This window comes from Dendrobates tinctorius, unplaced genomic scaffold (assembly GCF_039654945.1).
Source record: "Dendrobates tinctorius isolate UK_male_01 unplaced genomic scaffold, ASM3965494v1 ptg000015l, whole genome shotgun sequence".
NCBI classification, from domain to species: Eukaryota; Metazoa; Chordata; class Amphibia; order Anura; family Dendrobatidae; genus Dendrobates; species Dendrobates tinctorius.
Window position 1 is genome coordinate 47,013,361 of NW_027361683.1, and position 21,467 is coordinate 47,034,827.

At 40.9% G+C, this 21,467-nt stretch overlaps 1 protein-coding gene across 1 annotated transcript in view; it reads left to right on the forward strand.

Moving 5' to 3' along the window:
• The first annotated feature begins 330 nt into the window (after positions 1-330).
• OPRD1 (opioid receptor delta 1) overlaps positions 331-21,467 on the forward strand; it is an 80,980-nt gene continuing 59,843 nt past the window's right edge. Inside the window, exons 1-2 of the mRNA XM_073564151.1 lie at positions 331-449; positions 1,358-1,696. Coding sequence (XP_073420252.1) covers positions 1,467-1,696 — 230 coding nt within the window. The 5' untranslated portion in view covers positions 331-449; positions 1,358-1,466. The remainder of the gene's footprint in view (positions 450-1,357; positions 1,697-21,467) is intronic.

The window sequence follows — 21,467 nt, forward strand, 5'->3', positions numbered from 1 at the left end:
GGGATCAAAATCGATCTAATTAATATAACTTTTCATATGGTGAGTAAAGAAGAATCACAAAAACGAATCACTTCACCAAATGTATGAATGTAATCAGTATCACAGCCCCACTACAGCCATGTCCATACTGTACATGACAAAATTGTGCTGACAGCTTCTCTGTAATATCTAAATGTACCTGGAGTTTCATTTTAGATCCTACAGGTAAAGGCTGGAGTCTTACCAAGCATATTAAGCTGTGTGTTCAATTTCTATATTCAGGAGAAGCTCTTGAGTAAATATCTAAATATTGGGAACTGTAATAGCTTTTCCCATAAGTCACATAGAAGTGAATGAAGAGAAATACACACATCAGCGTCCATTTATGCATTCATTTTCCACCTGGACGCAGCAGCCAGATAATCATGCAGAACTGGGGATTCAGAGAACCATTATCAGCATAGATGCAGGTAAATTCTCTGGGATCTCTACCTATCAGACATTTATAATATATCTTTTGAATATCTGCAGTGGGAATCCTGTAGAATGTGTTAGGTGCTGTATAACAAGGCTTTGTTACAATTGAATACGGAAATGCAGGAGGCTGTAATATGGGGTTGAAAAGATAACATGAATGTAGAAAATCTGACGATCTGCATAAACATTAGCAGGTGGGCTCTGTAGAATGGCGAGAGATACACTTCAATAGTGGGGCCATAAGACTTTGACATGTAGGAAACTGCAGATATTCGTCAGATACATGTCTGTGCCCTATGACCATTTTTTAGATTTAAAGTAGTGGAAGCTTACAGACAAAATCTCTACACTTTGGAGCTCACACTGAGGTTATTTAAAATAAACATATAAGATCATTTTCAGATTTGTCAGATGCTGGTAGGGAATGGCGCAATCTCTGTCTACACAAAGCAATAATGAAATGAGAGCGTAGTAAAGGAGGATGTGCATCCAAGCTCAATGCAGACAAGCAAAGTGCTGCACTGAAATGAGGCGAAACTAATGCAAGACATGGAGACGAGGGACCAAAATCACATACATACAATACATGTCAGCTCAGGTGGCAGGGAATCAAATAAAGGATATGGAGGAGGAACTGCAGCTATTTAGGCTCCTGCATGACTGAAAGAGAGAAGCACAGCTACATCAAGGTGTGTTAGAGACAGATCTACAGGAAAATGATTAGCTGTAAGAAATAAGAGGTGGTTGAAGGATAGAGGATTGTCTACAGGGATTGAAGAAATGTCGGAGTAGGAGGAGTGACGATTTGAGGGAGAAATGATAAGGGGAAAGGGTGGGAAAAGAGGATCTGCCTGTATGAGAGGAGCAGTTTTCTTCCTTCTACTACCTCCTTTCCCTTCAGTTGCTGAGGATCCAGCATTCCGTCTCCACATCCTTCCTGCTGTCTCCACGGCAACGCAGACTCGGGTACCACTTGTCCCTGCAGGAGTTGTATTAGTCCAGTGCTGAATATGGAGCTGGAGCTGTCCACTTCCAGGCTGTACTCAGAAGTCTTCTACTACAATGCCACACTGAACCTCTCTACTTCTGCCCTTCCCAACATCACCTTCAGTGTCCCAGGCCAGGGGGTCTCCAGAAACCATGCGTCCATTATTATGGCTGTGGCTATCACTGCGCTGTACTCTGTCGTCTGCGTTGTAGGGCTACTTGGAAATGTCTTGGTCATGTATGGGATTGTGAGGTACGGGATCTATACAAACTTCTCTATTAATATGATTAGAGTTGCTTGTGATAATGAATAACTTTAACAGGCAGATGCATGTAGAGAGTATTTTATGCATAGAAGAAACATAATGATGTCCACAGGACAATTCATATATACTTGTGGAGAATGTGAGACGCATTTCTGTGTAGCAATGCAAAAAGCAACTTTCATTATCTGCATGTATATCAATGTCTTTTCATATGGCGGCACGATAAACAGTCTATGTCCGTACTTTACATATCATATTAATATTGCAGTTTTTTCCTGATTTAAAAATATATATATATATATATATATTGCAGTTTGCCAGAGCTGTTAGTTCAGTATATTTGTTTCTGAGTAGATGGTCAGGACATGTTAACAGCAAGATTTTCCCCAGCATATCAAGATTTTAATTATTCTGGAGTTTCAGGAAAAATAATGACAAATGGCAGTGCCCTCATTGCCTTTATAAATAAAGCATAATCTAACTTGTTTCTCTCTCCTCCTCTCTCTTTCTCTTTCTCACTCTCTCTCTCTTTCTGTATCTAACTCTCTGTCTTCATCTCGTTCTTTCTCACTCTCTTTCTCTCTGTCTTCCTCTTTCTTTCTCTCTCTCTTTCTCTCTCTCTCTTTTGTTCTCTCTCTCTTCCTCTCTCTCACTCTCTCTTCCTCTCTCTCTTTTGTTCTCTCTCTCTTTCTCTCTCTCTTTCTCGCTCTCACTCTTTCTTTCTCTCTTTCTCTCTCTGTCTTCCTCTCTCTTTCTCTCTCACTCTCTCTCTTCCTCTCTCTCTCTCTTTCTCTCTGTCTTCCTCTCTTTTGTTCTCTCTTTCTTTCCCCTCTTTCTTTTTTCTCTTTCTCTCTCTTTCTTTCTCTCTGTCTCGCTCTCTTTCTCTTGCATTACTATCTCTCACATTGTAAGTATCAGTGTGTGTAGTATAACAGTAATACTCAACAGTATCTGACAATCTATCTACATAATTTGATAAAATAAATATGAAATCCTGTAATTAATTCTATATATACAACTCTTCCAATCTACATATCTGCTATAGCCCCTCTAAAATTTCTATAGAAGTAAATTCCTGTGCCTTTCTACTTTTTAATATTGTCATATGTAACAATTCAGGTCTTAATATAACTGCTCTGCATAACATATGCCTATATACATTTCATCCTTTTTCTTCATATACGGTAAGTGATTTCTCTAACTTTAATTTTAGTCTCTTTTAATTCCTCCTATTTCCCTAAATAAGCGGGAGTGGGGAGTATGTAACCTATGCATTCCTTTTGGTTGCTGGATGTAAGGGGCACCATAAAGCTGCCTTGCCTTGGCTGGATTTAGACCAAGAGCTGGGATAGTCAACTAAACTTTTGCCCACACTAAAGGAAAGATTAGCAATAAAAGTCGCAGAAATCTATTTTCTACCATATATTTGCTTTTTCATTTCTCATCTTCTACATATCTTTCATACTCATATAATAGATGGCTGACTGCTGTTCTGTTTTTCTCGAAACTGTCCATAGCTCTTCCAATGCACTATCTACTGTAAAAGGTCTCTAAAATGTATGCGGAACTGTCCAGTATTTTGCTATAAGTTCCTAATAAAATATGTCTTAACAATAATGCAAGCTCATATTCATATGCAAAAAGTTAATATATCACAGTTCTCGCTATGTCACATCTGCAAAACAAACAGTGAGCTCTCTCTATTACTACATTCCTTTATAACCTATTGCGACTTGTTTTTTTTGAAGAATAAACCATGTTGTGGTACTCATAAATATATTCCACAGTCATGGCAGCATTTCCTACTGTTTATGCCAGTTGAATTAATAACCACACTTGTGAATTAGAGGAGTTGTATCAGAATAAACTATTGACTACCTATCGATGACATTCAGAACCCCCACTGATAAGCTGATATCTGCTTTCAACAGCAGCTGGATACATCAGCTTCAGAAATAGGTATCAGCTGATCTGTACAGGTGTCGGGTGTCGGACCCCCACTAATTTGATATTGATGACCTATCCTGTGGATAAGTCATCAATAGTTTAGTCCTGGACAACTGTTCTAAGTTATTACAAAGCTCCAGTTTCGTATAATTTTATACCCAATTTGGCATTGACTTTCTTCTACAGGATGACAGCTGGCATATCTGTCTAGGTTGACACAAAACTTGGCTGTTGAATAATTTGACGTCATAGATATACTGTGTTTTATTGCCATGCTTTATTCTAGCCCAAATACATTGGGGAAATGTAATTGGCTTGTAATTGATGAACCATTTTGAAAATGTCATAATGATTAAGTGTTAAATACAAGACTTTCCATTTTTCATAACATTAGTGAAAAATTATTTACCATCATCTCGTAAATAGGTACTGGCTTAATAATAAAAATCAATTGAAAACATTAGTAAACTAGATTGTATCAATGGAATACGAATAATTGAATACTTTATTACATTAAAACATAATTAAGTAATGAATTGCACTAACAGCATGACCTTTATAGTTAAGATCTTGCCAACATAGAATATTTAATAATATATGCACTCATCTTCAATGACTAAACAACCAAATAAAGGGATTAATAAAAAATACTTATATCTTTATGAATAATCTTTCCATTTGAGGTTTTTAAAAATAAATACTTATCCCCTAGTCAAGTCGAAATAGCAAAATGCACTACCTAACAAAGACATTGTGTGCCGGACTTCTCATCATTGCCTAATGCTGAATCAGAATTTTTTCCAATTGCAAAGAACATCTACCAGAGAATCTGTTACATTTGACAAATGTTAATTATAGAGTGGAAAATTTCTGCCTAGAAAGAATACTTTAGATTTCCGCTGGAATGTCCAATTTTGCACAGACCTTTTTCCCCTTAATTACAAGGTTTCCATCCATCAGAACATCACCCTTTACAGAAGGCTACGAGTCAGTAGCTAGCTCATCCAGTTCTCCTTCACTAGGCTATATTAGGCACAAGTAAGGCCTCTTTCACACTTCCATTTTTTACAATCAGTCACAATCCGCCAGGCTTTGAAAAAAAACGGATCCTCAATTTTTTTTTGAGGATCCGTTTTTTTCCCATTGACTTGCATTAATGGCGGATTGTGACGGATTGATGTCCGTTGCATCCGTTTTTTGTGAGGATCCGCCAAATGTTGCTGTCCGTCACCATCCTCAAAAATTTCAAAACGGAGCTTGTAACGTTTTTTTCTCTGGCGGATCCTGCAAACACTGATTTAACCCGAATTTCTTTCTGGGTGCCGGACAAAACAAAAAAAAATTTTTTCTCTCTCTCTCTCTCTTCTCTCTCTCTCTCTCTCTCTTTTTCCCGGCCAGCGTTTCCTTTAAATTTCCTCATTTTCAGGATCCGTCTGAAAACGGATCCTGTGCCATCCGATCACATCAGTTAACAACGGATCCGCTTGTATGACTTTTTGGCGGATTTGAACTGATGCAAAAAAACTGAAGTGTGAAAGAGGGGTAAGGAGGACTTGAAGATTGGTAATATGGCAGCACGTCTTAGAGCATGGCTGCAATGAAAATGAACCAATTCTACAAATGATTGGGTCTTCACCGAGCAGAAAAGAAGGTTGATGAGACGATATATCTTAGTCCATTAGTGGACGACTCATATAAATCAGAAAATGTACACTGAAGGTATTGGCTTCAATTTTTATAAGGAAAACTTTATGACACATAGTTAACCTCCAACAATATATGAGATTCATTTGGTTTTTGCACTTCGTTTAATTACACACCATAAACAGAATGTGTATCTAATAGAGATATTGAGGACGTTTCATCATTTTGCATTAGTTTTCTTTTTAAGTAACTTTTCTTTCTTGTCTTGTGCATTTCGTTGACGGTTTTTGCACCAAATACTTTAAATTAGTACACACGGGTTTATGAATTTTGCACAAAACAAAACATGCAGGTTTTTTTTGCTCTTACCTTTTTATATAGTTTTAGAGGAAAAAGTTTCAGGATTAGGGATGAGTATACTTTTTAGAACTCGGTACTCGGCGAGTAATGCGGTACTCGCGGTACTCGAATCCTGGCGAGTAATTTTCACTACTCGCCTCGTAAAATTTGACACAACCCGCACAGTGCCCACGCAGCCCGGCACAGTCCCGCACAGCCCAGCACAGTCCCCGCACAGCCCAGCACAGTCTTGCACTGCCTGGTACAGTCCCCGCACAGTCCCTGCACAGCCCAGCACAGTCCCGCACAGTCCCCACACAGCCCGGCACAGTCCCCGCACAGCCCGGCACAGTCACCGCACCGCCCAGTACAGTCCTGCACAGCCTGGCACAGTCCCCACACAGTCCTTGCACAGCCCGGCACACACACACAGCCCATTACTCGCATTTCCCATAGACTTATATTGGACTCGCTACTCATTACGAGTACCCGAGGATTAGGAGCTACTCGTAATGAGTACAGCGAGTCCGAGTATTTCACTACTCGCTCATCCCTATTCAGGATCCTTTAAAATGTTGCACCCTAGTCTTCAACGGAATACAAAAATTAGTACTCCCCTAAGTTACTGAAGTGCAATTGAGCAAACATTATGCAACATTTTAAAAAGTTGCAAACACTGAATTAGGCAAAAACATCTGGATAACAGAAAAATACATCCATATTGCTGAACAAAAACACAACATAGTCCAAACCAAGTAAAGTTAACTTAAAAGAAAGGTGCAAATTACGTAAAGAATGAAGTGCAAACAAAACTCACCTCCAAAACCATTTTTATTCCAGAAAAAAGGCATAAAGACAATTATGAATCTGTAGACCATTGTCAGTAACTGTGATTGTCATTCTCTTCTATGAGCCAAACTGTTGAGCACCTACAATGAATGGCTTTTACTTTGGACATCTGATATGGAAAACAGTAGTGGTGGGGTTGCAGGCATACTTGGCTGCTGGGTTCCTATTACAGATGAACATTGGATGTATTAGAAGTGAAACTTAGCGTACTATTAGGAAATCCTTCTATACAATAAGGACTTGCCCAAAGTAGACAGGCATTTTAAGAAGTGAAGATTTTCTGTTTTTAATGCTTTTACTGCTAAACAGAATACTCTTTGGCAAAGCTTGTGACTTGATTATGGAGTAACGGTTGCAACTGGCAAGTCCTACCACAACTTACTAATCTTACTGCATGTCTATGTATGTGTGTTCACTGTTCTATTATATGTAATCCAAAGCGTTGAATTTAGATATTTATGTTAGCTGTTACAAATAGATGGCCCTGTCATAGGAAGTCATTGCAGGACATAAATCAGTGTGTGAAATAACCTCAAATCAGATACAGAGAAAGAAGATGGTAATATATAATATTAAAATAAGGAATAAACATCAAAAAGTGAGTAATACTAAAAACCACCAAGTAGCGGACATAATATGGATTATCAGAATAAAACCAGAAATGAAGCAACCAAGAAAAAAAACAATACAACCCAAAAAATATTACAGAATTACAATTTTATTTCAACAACTAGCTGAAGAGTCCGGCGTTGCCCGGGCATAGTAACTAACTACGGTTAGTTATAACAAATTATAATGATTATATATATAAAGCTGAGTGTATAGCCCCGCCCACTCCACATAGCCACATTCACAATAGTATCCCACACAATCCCATCAGCCAGAGCTACCAGACCAATACCACTTATATCCCACATCATCCCATCAGCCATAGCCACCGGACTACTACCCCTAATATTCCACATCATCCCATCATCTAGAGCCACCGGATTACTACCCCTAATATCCCACATCATCCCGTCAGCCAGAGCCACTGGACTATTACCATTAATATCCCACATCATCCCATCAGAGCCACCGGACTACTACCCCTAATATGCCACATCATCCTGTCAGCTAGAGCTACCGAACTACTACCACTAATATCCCACATCATCCTGTCAGAGCCACTGGACTACTACCCCTAATATCCCACATCATCCCGTCAGCCAGAGCCACCGGACTACTACCCCTAATATCCCACATCATCCCTTCAGCCAGAGCCACCGAACTACTACCCCTAATATCCCACATCATCCCGTCAGCCAGAACCACTGGACCACTACCACTAATATCCCACATCATCCCTTCACAGCCGCCGGACTTCTACCACTAATATCCCACATCATCCCATCAGCCAGAGCCACTGGACAACTACCCCTAATATCCCACATCATTCTGTCAGAGTCACCAGACTACTACCCCTAATATCCCACATCATCCTGTCAGCCAGAGCCACCAGACTACTACCCCAATATCCCACATCATCCCGTCATCCTGGGGTCAGAACCAGAGCACTGAGTGGAACGGTCCTAACTTCCATACCGTGGATCCCTTTAAGAGAGGCCTGGATTCAGAACCAGAGCGCTGAGTGGATTTGCCCTGACTTCCATACTGGGGATCCCTTTAAGATGGGCCTGGGGTCAGAACCAGAGCGCCGAGTGGATTTGCCCTGACTTCCATACCGGGGATCCCTTTAAGAAGGGCCTGGGGTCAGAATCAGAACGCATAGTGGATTTGCCCTCACTTCCATACCGGGGATCCCTTTAAGATGGGCCTGGGGTCAGAACCAGAGCACCGAGTGGATTTGCCCTGACTTCCATACCGGGGATCCCTTTAAGAGGGGCCTGGGGTCAGAACCTGAGCGCTGAGTGGAATTGCCCTAACTTCCATACTGAGGATCCCTTTAAGAGAGGCCTGGGGTCAAAATCAAAGCACTGGATGAATTTGCCCTGACTTCCATACCAATGATCCCTTTAACAGAGGCCTGGGGTCAGATTCAGAGCGCTGAGGGATTTACCCTAACTTCCATACCGGAGATCCCTTTAAGAGAGGCATGGGGTCAAAACCAAAACGCAGAGTGGATTTGCCCTCACTTCCATACCGGAGATCCCTTTAAGAGAGGCATGGGGTCAAAACCAAAGCCTAGAGTGGATTTGCCCTCACTTCCGTACCGGGGATCCCTTTAAGAGGGGCCTGGGGTCAGAAACAGAGCACTTAGTTCAATTGCCCTTACTTCCATACTAATAATCCCTTTAAGAGACCCTGGAGTCAGAACCACAGAGCTGAGTGGAACGGTCCTAACTTCCATACCAATGATCCCTTTAAGAGAGGCCTGGGGTCAGAATCAGAGCTCTGTGGGATTTGCCCTAACTTCCATACTGGAGATCCCGTTAAGAGGGAAGATGTGCCTATGGGCTGGAGGATGTGTGATGGATATATAGGCACAGGAGGGGGTGATTCATTCCTGTCATGTGCTCTCTGCTCCTTTCTGGGGGGCAGACAATGGCTGGGAGCTTATGTTTCCGGGGATGCTAGATTTCTCCCACCCGGTCACTGTCTGCTGAGGTGTTGTCGTGGAGGGAGAAAACTGTTGCTCATAGCAGCCAATCACAGCTCAGCCTCTTTTAAACAGCTCTGGTGAAATGAAAGATGCTTCGTGATTGGTTGATGATACACACATACACACATACATACATTCAGTTTTATATTTAGAGATATAAATAATCAGGAATAATAATGGAATGGATAAAAGTAATAAAAATGACTAAGGCCACCATCCAAACAATGACTTGATATCTTAAAAATATCTACACTACCCCAGGTGATAAATGTGAAAACACAGAACACTAATAAAATTGCCAAAAATATCAATATCAATCATATACGTGTGACAGTGATAAAGTGCATAGCGCAAAAAAGAGCCAGGCAAAAAAATATATATGAGGCTATAATAATAGCTTAGGTGCATATGCTATGTAAGCAAAATTGTAAAACAAAAGGTGTGTGAAGATAATAAATGTAGCAAGAGACTAGTTAAGTGAATAATAAGCATATATATGTAAGAGCAATAACTTACTAAAGTGCTGTAGTCTCACTGGATAAGGATGGCATGCCGCTCCCGATGCGCATTCGGCCTATTTTCCTTCGTCAAGCAAATAGCCCGAAAGGCGCGTCGGGGGCGGCACACCATCCTTATCCAGCGAGACTACAGCACTTTAGTAAGTTTAGTGTGTGAAATGAAAAGGTTCCTTGTATTGACGAAGGAGGAGAACTAGACCCTAAACATAGGGTGATTCCCAATGAGGGTAGCTTGCTCTCAAAGTATTGGCTTCTGAGGAAACTTAAGAATGCTGCAGTTTTATAATGGGATGAATGAGCGAAGAGACACACACAATAGTGCTTAAGCTGAGTATCTACAAGTAAACATGGCCATCTGCTAACCAAAGATGATAAAGTGAAAACTGAAAGAATTGCTTTAGTAGGAACTCGAGAGTGAAGTGCATGTCCCCTCAGGGAAGAGATTGGAGAAGACACCAGGTCAGGTGACACCTGTAGCGCAGTTAGTAATTATAAAAGGACCAGGAGGACAATAATGTAGCACGATGGGCGTGAGTGGCAGTGGAGTTGGCTTACAGCCGCCATTATGAGTAACCAGTAACAAGTGGAGGAACGAGTAACGAGATCTGGGTGACCAGAGACGAGGGCTGAGAGACCCAAATCAAGTGAGCTGAGCCAGGCTGCGGAAAGGGATGTTACGTGTGAGACGTTACTTCCAGCATACACATATGGTACAAAGTGTGGGCCGGGACTCTGCTTCAGGTAATGAAGACATCCAGTGTAACGAGCATACTGTATATCAAGTAACTCACCAATCTGGGACTTGCGGCCTAATGGGAATGCACAATCGCCAATAGCTCATGTTGTGCAGGCGACTGTGGTGCCATCTTGTTCGACAAGAAAAAAGCATTTCCTCCTCCAAGATGGCAGCACCTGCTATCGCCGATAGCTGCTACTGCGCAGCCGCCAGCAGCACCATCTTGAAGAAGGATAATAATAATGTTTATTTATATAGCACCAACATATTCCGCAGCGCTTTACAGTTTAAGAGTTTCAAAACACAAGTCATAAGTAACAACGTTAACAATACAATAATTGTAAAATCGCATTGCAATTGTCCCAATGTTATTCTATGGTGTCGCTCCCATCATCCGATTTTGTTTCGTAACGTCTCCTCGGACTGAGACAATCGCAGCATGCTGCGATTGTCACCGATTTTCGGATCGGACTCGCCAATGCAAGTCTATGCGTGCGAAAAAAAATCTTATTACAAACGGACCACAAGTGTGACTTGCGAGAAAATCGCACCCGGTGTCCTTTAGAAAAGCCAACAATTCATTTTGTCATTTTGCAACACAGTAAAATCACACAGGTTTAGTAAAGAAACGAAAGAATAGATATATACACATAGAATACATATATATATATACACTCACTGGCCACTTTATTAGGTACACCATGCTAGTAACGGGTTGGACCCCCTTTTGCCTTCAGAACTGCCTCAATTCTTCGTGGCAGAGATTCAACAAGGTGCTGGAAGCATTCCTCAGAGATTTTGGACCATATTGACATGATGGCATCACACAGTTGGCGCAGATTTGTCGGCTGCACATCCCTGATGCGAATCTCCCGTTCCACCACATCCCAAAGATGCTCTATTGGATTGAGATCTGGTGACTGAGGAGGCCATTTGAGTACAGTGAACTCATTGTCATGTTCAAGAAACCAATCTGAGATGATTCGAGCTTTATGACATGGCGCATTATCCTGCTGAAAGTAGCCATCAGATGTTGGGTACATTGTGGTCATAAAGGGATGGACATGGTCAGCAACAATACTCAGGTAGGCTGTGGCGTTGCAACGATGCTCAATTGGTACCAAGGGGCCCAAAGAGTGCCAAGAAAAAATTCCCCACACCATGACACCACCACCACCAGCCTGAACCGTTGATACAAGGCTGGATGGATCCATGCTTTCATGTTGTTTACGCCAAATTCTGACCCTACCATCCGAATGTCGCAGCAGAAATCGAGACTCATCAGACCAGGCAACGTTTTTCCAATCTTCTACTGTCCAATTTCGATGAGCTTGTGCAAATTGTAGCCTCAGTTTCCTGTTCTTAGCTGAGAGGAGTGGTACCCAGTGTGGTCTTCTGCTGCTGTAGCCCATCTGCCTCAAAGTTCGACGCACTGTGCGTTCAGAGATGCTCTTCTGCCTACCTTGGTTGTAACGGGTGGCAATTTGAGTCACTGTTGCCTTTCTATCAGCTCGAACCAGTATGCCCATTCTCCTCTGACCTCTGGCATCAACAAGGCATTTCCGGCCACAGAACTGCCGCTCACTGGATTTTTTTTCTTTTTCGGACCATTCTCTGTAAACCCTAGAGATGGTTGTGCGTGAAAATCCCAGTAGATCAGCAGTTTCTGAAATACTCAGACCAGCCCTTCTGGCACCAACAATCATGCCACGTTCAAAGGCACTCAAATCACCTTTCTTCCCCATACTGATGCTCGGTTTGAACTGCAGGAGATTGTCTTGACCATGTCTACATGCCTAAATGCACTGAGTTGCCGCCATGTGATTGGCTGATTAGAAATTAAGTCTTAACACACAGTTGGACAGGTGTACCTAATAAAGTGGCCAGTGAGTGTATATATATACACACGTCATTGAGACACATATATACAGTATATATATATATATATATATATATATATATTTCATACAGTTCTTCATAGTAGAATAGCCGCTAATTCAATTGCCGGCTTTTGTAAAATTATTCCTCAACCCGACATGAAATGACACATGGTTTACATACAGTAAACCATTTCATTTCATGTTTTTTATATGTCCCTGACTATTAATTAGATGAGGGTTTGTGTGCAAAATTTGGGAGGTGTAGGTGATATTTTAAGGGGTTAATTCGCTGTAAAAAAATGCGTGGGCTCCCGCGGTAAAATCGCAACCAGAGAGGTAAAGCAGGTGAGTGAGGGCAGATCTTTATAGCATTGAAAGGAACCATTTTTTTTGCCCCCCCCCCCCCCGACTACAAAAATCTGACCCCAGACACCCCAGATAAGGCGCATCTCTAAGATGTGCCTATTCTGGCACTTATCCTCTCTATTCCCATTGCCCTGTAGCGGTGGCAAATGGGTTAATAACAAAGGGTTATTGTCACCATTCGATTGTAAGGTGACATTAAGCCGATTAATAATGGAGAGGTGTCAATAAGACACTGATCCATTATTAACCCTAGACTATGAAAGTGTTAAAAAACACACACAGACATTAATTAAAATGTATTTTAATGAAAGAAAGACACCTAGGTTTTGACAAATTTTTATTCCTCTGGTAATCCAAAATAAAACCATGACCTGCAAATAAAATAACATAAAAAAGCAACTATATCCTTACCTCTCCGCTGCTCAGTCGTGTCCCACGCTGCAATCCTTCACAAGGGGTAAAATAGTTTACAATGAGGACTGGTGCTAATGCGACCAACCCCACTGTAAAATTCAGAATGAATTAATTCAGCTCTGCGCAGCCTCACTGGCTGCCTGTAGATGAACTAATGACCGTGGGAAATTTTCTGCCTTTTTTCCCACGCTCATTAGTTCACTTCAGGGCAGCCAGGGACTCCCCGCAGCCTCAGTGATGCCAGCGGGAGTCCCCGGCTGCCCTGAAGTGAACTAATGAGCGTGGGAAAAAAGTCAAAAAGTTTCCCATGGTCATTAGTTCATCTCTAGGCAGCCAGTGAGGCTGCGCAGAGCTGAATTAATTCATTCTGAAGTAGTTTACAGTGGGGCTGGTCGCATTAGCACCAGTCCTCATTGTAAACTATTTTACACCTTGTGAAGGATTGCAGCGTGGGACATGACTGAGCAGCGGAGAGGTAAGGATATAGTTGCTTTTTTATGTTATTTTATTTGCAGATCATGGTTTTATTTTGGATTACCAGAGGAATAAAATTTTGTCAAAACCTAGGAGTCTTTCTTTCATTAAAATACATTTTAATTAAAGTCTGTGTGTGTTTTTTAACACTTTCATAGTCTAGGGTTAATAATGGATCAGTGTCTTATTGACACCTCTCCATTATTAATCGGCTTAATGTCACCTTACAATCGAATGGTGACAATAACCCTTTGCTATTAACCCATTTGCCACCGCTACAGGGCAATGGGAATAGAGAGGATAAGTGCCATAATAGGCACGTCTTAAAGATGTGCCTTATCTGGGGTGTCTGGGGGCAGATTTTTGTAGCCGGGGGGGGGGAGCCCAAAAAAATGGTTCCTTTCAAGGCTATAAAAATCTGCCCTCACACCTGCTTTACCTCTCTGGTTGTGATTTTACCGCAAGAGCCCACACATTTTTTTTACAACGAATTAACCCCTTAAAATAACACCTAGACGTCCCAAATTTTGCACACAAACCCTCATCTAATTTATAGTCAGGGGCATATAAAAAAAAACATGAAATGAAATGGTTTACTGTATGTAACAATGTGTCACTTCATGTCGGGTTGGGGAATGATTTTACAAAAGCCGGCAATTGAATTAGCGGCTATTCTACTATGAAGAACTGTATGAATTATATATATACACTAGCTGAAGAGCCCGGCACTCCCCGGGCATAGTAACTAACTGTGGTTAGTTATAGCAAATTATAATTATCCTCCATCCTATAGTCCCGTGCTCATATACCCATCATACATATCCATGATCCTATAGTCGAGTGCCCATATACCCATCACACATCCTCCATCCCATAGTCCCATGCCCATATACCCATCATACATATCCTCCATCCCATAGTCCCGTGCCCATATACCCATCATACATATCCGCCTTCCCATAGTCCCGTGCTCATATACCCGTCATACATATCCGCCATCCCATAGTCCCGTGCCCATATACCCGTCATACATATCCGCCATCCCATAGTCCAGTGCCCATATACCCATCACATATCCTCCATCCCATAGTCCAGTGCCCATATACCCATCACACATCCTCCATCCCATAGTCAACCATTATGACATCATAATGAGCGGTGGGGCTTGCAACCTATGATGACATCAGAGTCGCCATGGCAACCATTATGACATCATAATGAGGGGCGGTGCTTGATACACACACACTTTTTCCCCATTATGTACATAGGGACAAAATTGTTTGGTAAATTGGAACGCGCGGGGTTAAAATTTTGCCTCACAACATAGCCTAGGACACTCTTGGGGTCCAGACGTGTGACTGTGCCAAATTTTGTGGCTGTAGCTGTGACACACATACATACATACATACATGATTTAATTGGGTTCGTTGGTTCTAGGGCAGGTTAGGCCTTTTTTCTCGTCTGGGTACCTTTTACCTGTTTAGAGTTTGTGCAGTGACACTGAAATGTGGCGTGGTAGTGTATCAGCATTGTGGGTTTGAATCAGCAGATGGCTTGTTTTCCATATAGCAGCAGCTAGGGAACTGTATCACAATAGCTGAATCTAATAGTCAATGCTATAATAAGAGAAGTTCAATTGTTAGACTCTAAAGACTAATATTATCTAGGAACCTGTCTATTCTATCATATGATTTGTGACAAGATTTAGAAAAAGTAAGAGAATTTATTATTAGTGCTGAAATACAGCTATAGGCACAATATAGGAGATTGATTGATAAAACTGTCGGTATATTTGCTTCACAAATTTGGAAGCATACCATGATGAATCTATTGTCAGGCCTTCTGAATAAACTGTGCTATTAGATAGATATGATAGTAAGACCTTTTCTCCTGTTAAATACAATTGAGAAACCTTCTAATACTAATAAATTAGCTGACTTATAATTTAGAGACCACTTAGTCAATAGTTTTTAAATTTATTTGGTACCATATTTCTAATTTTAATGATGAAGAATTAGTTCAATTGGATTAGTCTGTGAAATTTAGTTTGTGCAGGGATACTGCAATGTGGGGTGGGGTGATAGCACTCGTCTGCGTTGCCCCTTCACGTTACATGAAAGTGAAGGTCCTAAGTGGGTGTGTGAACTTGGGCTGTGACAACATTATGCTCGTGCAGGCCGCTTAAAACTCATATAACTGTTGTTGTGGGTTTGCCAGGTTCAGATGTTTCACAGTTCAATGAGGGAGACCACCATTCACAAATAAACTCTTTACTGTATGGTAACTTGGTAAGGGGTATATACCAGGGTTAGTGGGTACAAAGTCTAATGCACATTTCCTTTGCAACTTGACGCATTTTTCACACAGCCTTCTTCCTTAGTAGCATACTCCAGGGATCTCTATGTGTTGGCAGCAAATTATTCAGAATACTCTCCAAGCATGTGACAACAGAGCTTCTTTATTCAGGAACAAACAGGAACAATATATGATAAGCTTAATAGATCAGGAATAAATCTTTTGTGTGTCTCTATCTGTGCATAATCTACAGTAGGCTGCTTCTCTCATACACAGACACAGGAAAACAGGAAATACAGTCACATGCTCTCTCTGTGTGAGCCTCTGGGAGTTTTTTGTTCTAACTTTACGAACAGCATACAAATCTAGCAACTAAACACTCATAGACAGGAATAGAGTTGTTGCACCAAACATATTCCAACACCCCCAACTACTTATCCTGTTAGTCCCATTGCGGTTCTGAAGTCCAAAACTTGGCTTTTGATAATGGCTTTGTCATACCATCAGCTATCATCTTGTCAGACTCACAATAAACAAACTCGAGTACACCACGTTCCACTAAGTCACGTAAGTGGTGATGTTTTACATCAATGAGCTTAGTCCTTGCACTAATCTTCTCATTGCTGGCAAGTTTAATGCATCCTTGGTTGTCCTCATAGATAACTGGTGGTTGAGCTAATGGCTTGCCAAAATCTTCCAAAAGTTGTTTCAACGTAATTACTTCTTCACTTCCATAAGCAGCAGACATATATTCTGCTTCTGTAGAAGATAATGCGACTAACACTTGTTTTCTGCTGGACCAAGAAATTGAATTTTCTTCTAACTTGAACAAGTAACCACTTGTTGCTTTGCTATCACTTGAATCTCCAGTCCAATCTGCATCCACATAACCTCTGAGAGTGAGATCTCCTGATGCAGATATCTTAAGATTTTGCCTTTGAGTTTCTTTAAGATAGAAGAATTCTCTTAATTACATTCCAGTGTCTTTGACGTGGCTTGCTTAAAAGTCGGCAGAGAATTCCAACTGTGGCTGTGATATCTGGATGAGTTGTGGTTGCTATGGACAGAAGCGCCCCCACTGCTTGTCTATAACTCTCATTGCTGGGTAGCAGATCTTCTCCTTCCAGCTCTAAGTAGGACAGATCCATTGGTGTTGGTGCACCTTTTGCTTCTGACATTCCAAACTGGTTTAGTATTGCGGAAATTTTAGAACTTTGGTTGAGAAGAAAACTCCCATCTTCCTCTCTCTGGATTTGGATTCCCAAATTATATGTCACATTTCCAAGGTCCTTAGTCTCAAAGTGCTGGTTGAGAATTTCACCTAGCTTTGCAATTTCTTATTCATCTTGATGAGACATGATTACATCGTCTACATATAGGAGAACATACATTTACTCCTTCGCTACATTTTTCGTATACAAACATGGATCAGCTTCAGATCTTTTAAATCCTTCATCCACCAAAACTTTTTTCATTTTCGAGTTCCAAGCTGCTTAAGTCCATAGATGCAGAAAAGAGGAAAAACGTGGATATAAACCGCGCTGCTGTAGAATTCACAATCCAGGTATATGGATAAAAAAGACTGGTATTTATTTCATCGTTCACACAGTACACTCAACACATTTCGAAGTTCACTTAACTTCTTCAGGAGAAGAACTTGTGCAACATCATGGAATTTGAGCGATACAGAGTTTTCATCAATTATTACAACTCTGCTGATTGTTACTGTGTTGGTCTCTGGGTGCAGGATTTTGCATTCCTTTTGAATTTCACTATAGCCCACCAGGACACCTTGCTTTGCATGTGTTTCCCACTTGCAACGTTTTTATTTGGGAGCATACATAAATGTTTTGCTTCCAGATATTTTCCCTTTAAGACAACTAGTGCACTTCATCATTTGACTACACTGGTTGATTTCAATATCAATTGCAAGTTGAGCTAGCTTTCCTACTGCCTCTGGGTCTCTGTGCCCAAGACATCTATGGCATACATGGATACAGTTCTTATGTAGATCTTGTCTAGCACTGTACACTCTTTCTTTGCAATTTAGCTGATAAAGTTCATCTTGGATTTTTCCTTGTGCAAGAGTGTGACCCTTCTTTGAGATGATGCAGCTGTTAGCTTTAAAAGCTACTACATTCCCCTTTTGCATGAGCTTCTTTACTAACAGATGATTGCTTTCAAAACTGGGAACATAGAGAACATCCTTTATTGGGATCTTTCTGCTTTGTGCTGAGGAAACTGGACAGTGGAGGTAGCAGTCTCCTACTCCTTCTGAAGTCATAACCTTTTCTGACTTGCTTTCATTAAGGTCAGTGAAGAAATCCTTGTTATTTGTCATATGACTGCTTGCAACAGAATCTATACAGCATATATGCTTTGCAGATGGGCCTGTACTGGCATTAAATCCAGTTTCAACACATGCAGAATCTTCTTTTACAGCTGTTTTAAACTTTTGATGATTGTTCTGCTTTTTAAGCTGACTCATTCTTGCTTTCCAAATTCTGCAGTCTGCTTTAAGCTAGCCGGGCTTTTTACAGACAAAACATTCACAAGTTTCTCTTATATTGCTCTTATATTTAGTGAAATCCTGTGTCTGTAATGCTGTTTCTGCTCTGGATTCATTACTGCTACTTAAATGCTTCATTTTTCTCTTGAATTTATCCACAAGTTTGCCTTTAACATACTATAGTGTCAGCTCATCATCTGGCTGTGCATCTATTGCAGTCATGAGTGAGTCATAACTATCTCGAAGACCACATAATAGAAGTGCAGCAACATGAAAATATTTAATTTTTTCTCCAATACCCCTGAGACGCTCCACAATCTCTAGAGTGTTTCTTATATAGTCCTGCATATTCTGTCCATCACTTAGCTTAGGCTGATACAGCTTTCTCAAGAGATAAAGCTTATTGCTGAGATTTGATCTTTCATGCACTTTCTGTAACTCATCCCACATCTCCTTTGCAGTTGCACACTTGCATATATGCACAATTTAATTATCATCTACACTGAGGGAGATTGTGCTTTGTGCTTTCTGATCCTTCTCCAGCCAATCATCTGGTAATGGATGAGGCACTTGTTCCTGAGTATATTTCCACATACCTTTTCTTATGAGCAGCATCTTCACCTTGAATTTCCAGGACTGGTAGTTCTGGTTAATGAGGAGAACTTGACAGGATTGCTGCTAGTGAACATCTTCCCTGTTGCTCTGTGCTGCTTTTGCTTTGGGCTTCTGTTGCTGTGTCACTCTGGGCCCATAACCTGTTGGCAGCGGATTATTCATGATACTCTCCAAGTGTGTGACAACAGAGCTTCTTTATTCAGGAACAACCAGGAACAATATATGATAAGCGTAATAGATCAGGACTAAATCATTTGTGTGTCTCTATCTGTGCAGCATCTACAGCAAGCTGCTTCTTTCATACACAGACACAGGAAAACAGGAAATACAGTCACATGCTATCCCTGTGTTAGCCTTTGGAAGTTTTTTTTGCTCTTTCTTTATGGACAGCATACAAATCTAGCAACTAAAAACTCATAGACAGGAATGGAGTTGTTACACCAAACATATTCCAACACTATGTCTGTGGTTTCTCCCTACTTTGCCACAACCTAGCTTTAACACTACAGTCCTGATCACCAAGCATCCATCAATTGTTTTGCGGTTCCACGTCCTCTTTCAACTACTGGGGCCCTGGAACTTCTGCTTGGGACCCTTCACTAGTCCTCCGTACTCAGTCTTGTTTAGGCTTGTTACCTTCAGTGTTATAAGCTCTGCGTCTCAAGGCTACTCATAATTTCTCTGGTTAGCCAATAAAGGTATCACTTCTCGAATACCTTTCTCTTTTTTTGGGACCTAAGTATTTACATCGATTTTTCTGGATAAAACGGTACCACAATATTATTTTGTATTGTACATCGCAAGGCTACTCTCCAAAAGGCCACGCTGTGTCTCTCCCTGTCTCTTATCCCCAAGATCTTGCTATCCTTTTTTTCTGGTCTCCTTTCATCTAGGGTCACCATTGAATGAGGCACTGTACACCTTCTCACTCCAGACCATTTCTAATTTCCCATCACGAAACAGTCACTTTCTCTTACACTAGATTCAAACATTAGCTCTGACTGTTCTTACAGATAATCTACACATAGCTAGCACACATCACAATGCACAACATAATTCCATTACATATTATTAAGGTGTAAACACATGACATTACACATTATACTTTAGATCAGGGAGATCCTCAGGGAACCTCAGGCCTCAGGGCCATTTACGGCCATCAATGAGCTTTTATCAGGCCCCTCAGCAGATTCTCAGGGACCGCATTCTTGGGCAGGGAGCTGTATTTTGATAGCAACCAGCTCAATAATTTCTTCTTGCTCTGTTAGCAGACACAGTGTTCACTACTGAACACTGAAGATCATAAAATGAAAGATTACTTCCTGACATCAGTGCCAGAGTCAGTATGTACTTTGTGGGTGGAGTTTGTGTGGCCCCCGAAGGATGGTATAAATATCCAAATGGCCCTTGGCAGACAAAAGATTCCCCACCCCTGCTTGAGATCATACTAACATGATTTGTGTCTTCAGGGAAAGGAATGCCACCACAGCTGTGTACCTCCTCACTATACAACACATGGAACCTGAGGTACCTTATTTTAGCCTGTGTAGGAGCAAGACTGTGTGGGCCATGAGAGGCTTCAACTCTGAGGGAAGTTGTAGATAAAACAACATGGGCTTTGCGAGACTTTTCTCCTTTGGAAAGTCAAAAGTATGTGGGCTGTGAGATACCTCAGTGATGAGGGAAGCTGTAGCTTGTAGCTGGATTAGAATAGCGAGACTCCAGCCTTGAGAAACATTGTGGCCTGTGGATAATTGGAGATTAACTGCACTGTTGCCTGTAAATTAGCCTGCTTTATCCAGTTCTATAACGCTTTTGACCTACTGACAGAATAATAATAATAATCTTTATTTTTATATAGCGCCAACATATTCCGCATTGCTTTACAGTTTTGCACACATTATCATCGCTGTCCCCGATGGGGCTCACAATCTAAAAGATAGAATAATGAATATCTAATTACCTGATAAAAGAGAAAAAAAAGGTGGTTTATATTAGTTTATAAAAAAATCACAGTTTATCAGATACAGTGTGAGAAGAATGCTATGTGAGCCAGAAGCCACCTTTGATGCCTCATGACTCTAGGTGAATTTGTGAGGTATCCCTGACCAAGGAATTTTTGAAAGTTAATATAAGAGTTAAGTATCAAGCTTATTTTGTCACTTGGTGTTAAAAGTAAGCATTAAAGAACAGTTAGGGGGACAAATGTGCACACATATAGAGCAGTATTGTCTGGTAAGGATAGTGAAGGCAAGAATGTTCGCTCAACTAGCAATGTTGTGTGAAGGCACAAGACCTGTAGATGTGTGTAACTGCTGCTGCTAAAGAAAGAAAGAGTGGAGGGCACCATCTATTGAGATAAACCAAGGGATCAACCTGAAGTATGTCATGAATAGCTAGGCACAAAAAGAAAAAGACACATACTATACACCAGGGACCACCATAGAATTATAAGAGAAAAAACAATATTTTATTCAAAGTCCAAAACACACAAAAAATGTATAAAAGCATTTAAAAACACTAACACATACCCCCTAATGGAGTAACCCCCCGGACTTCAAAAAAACCTT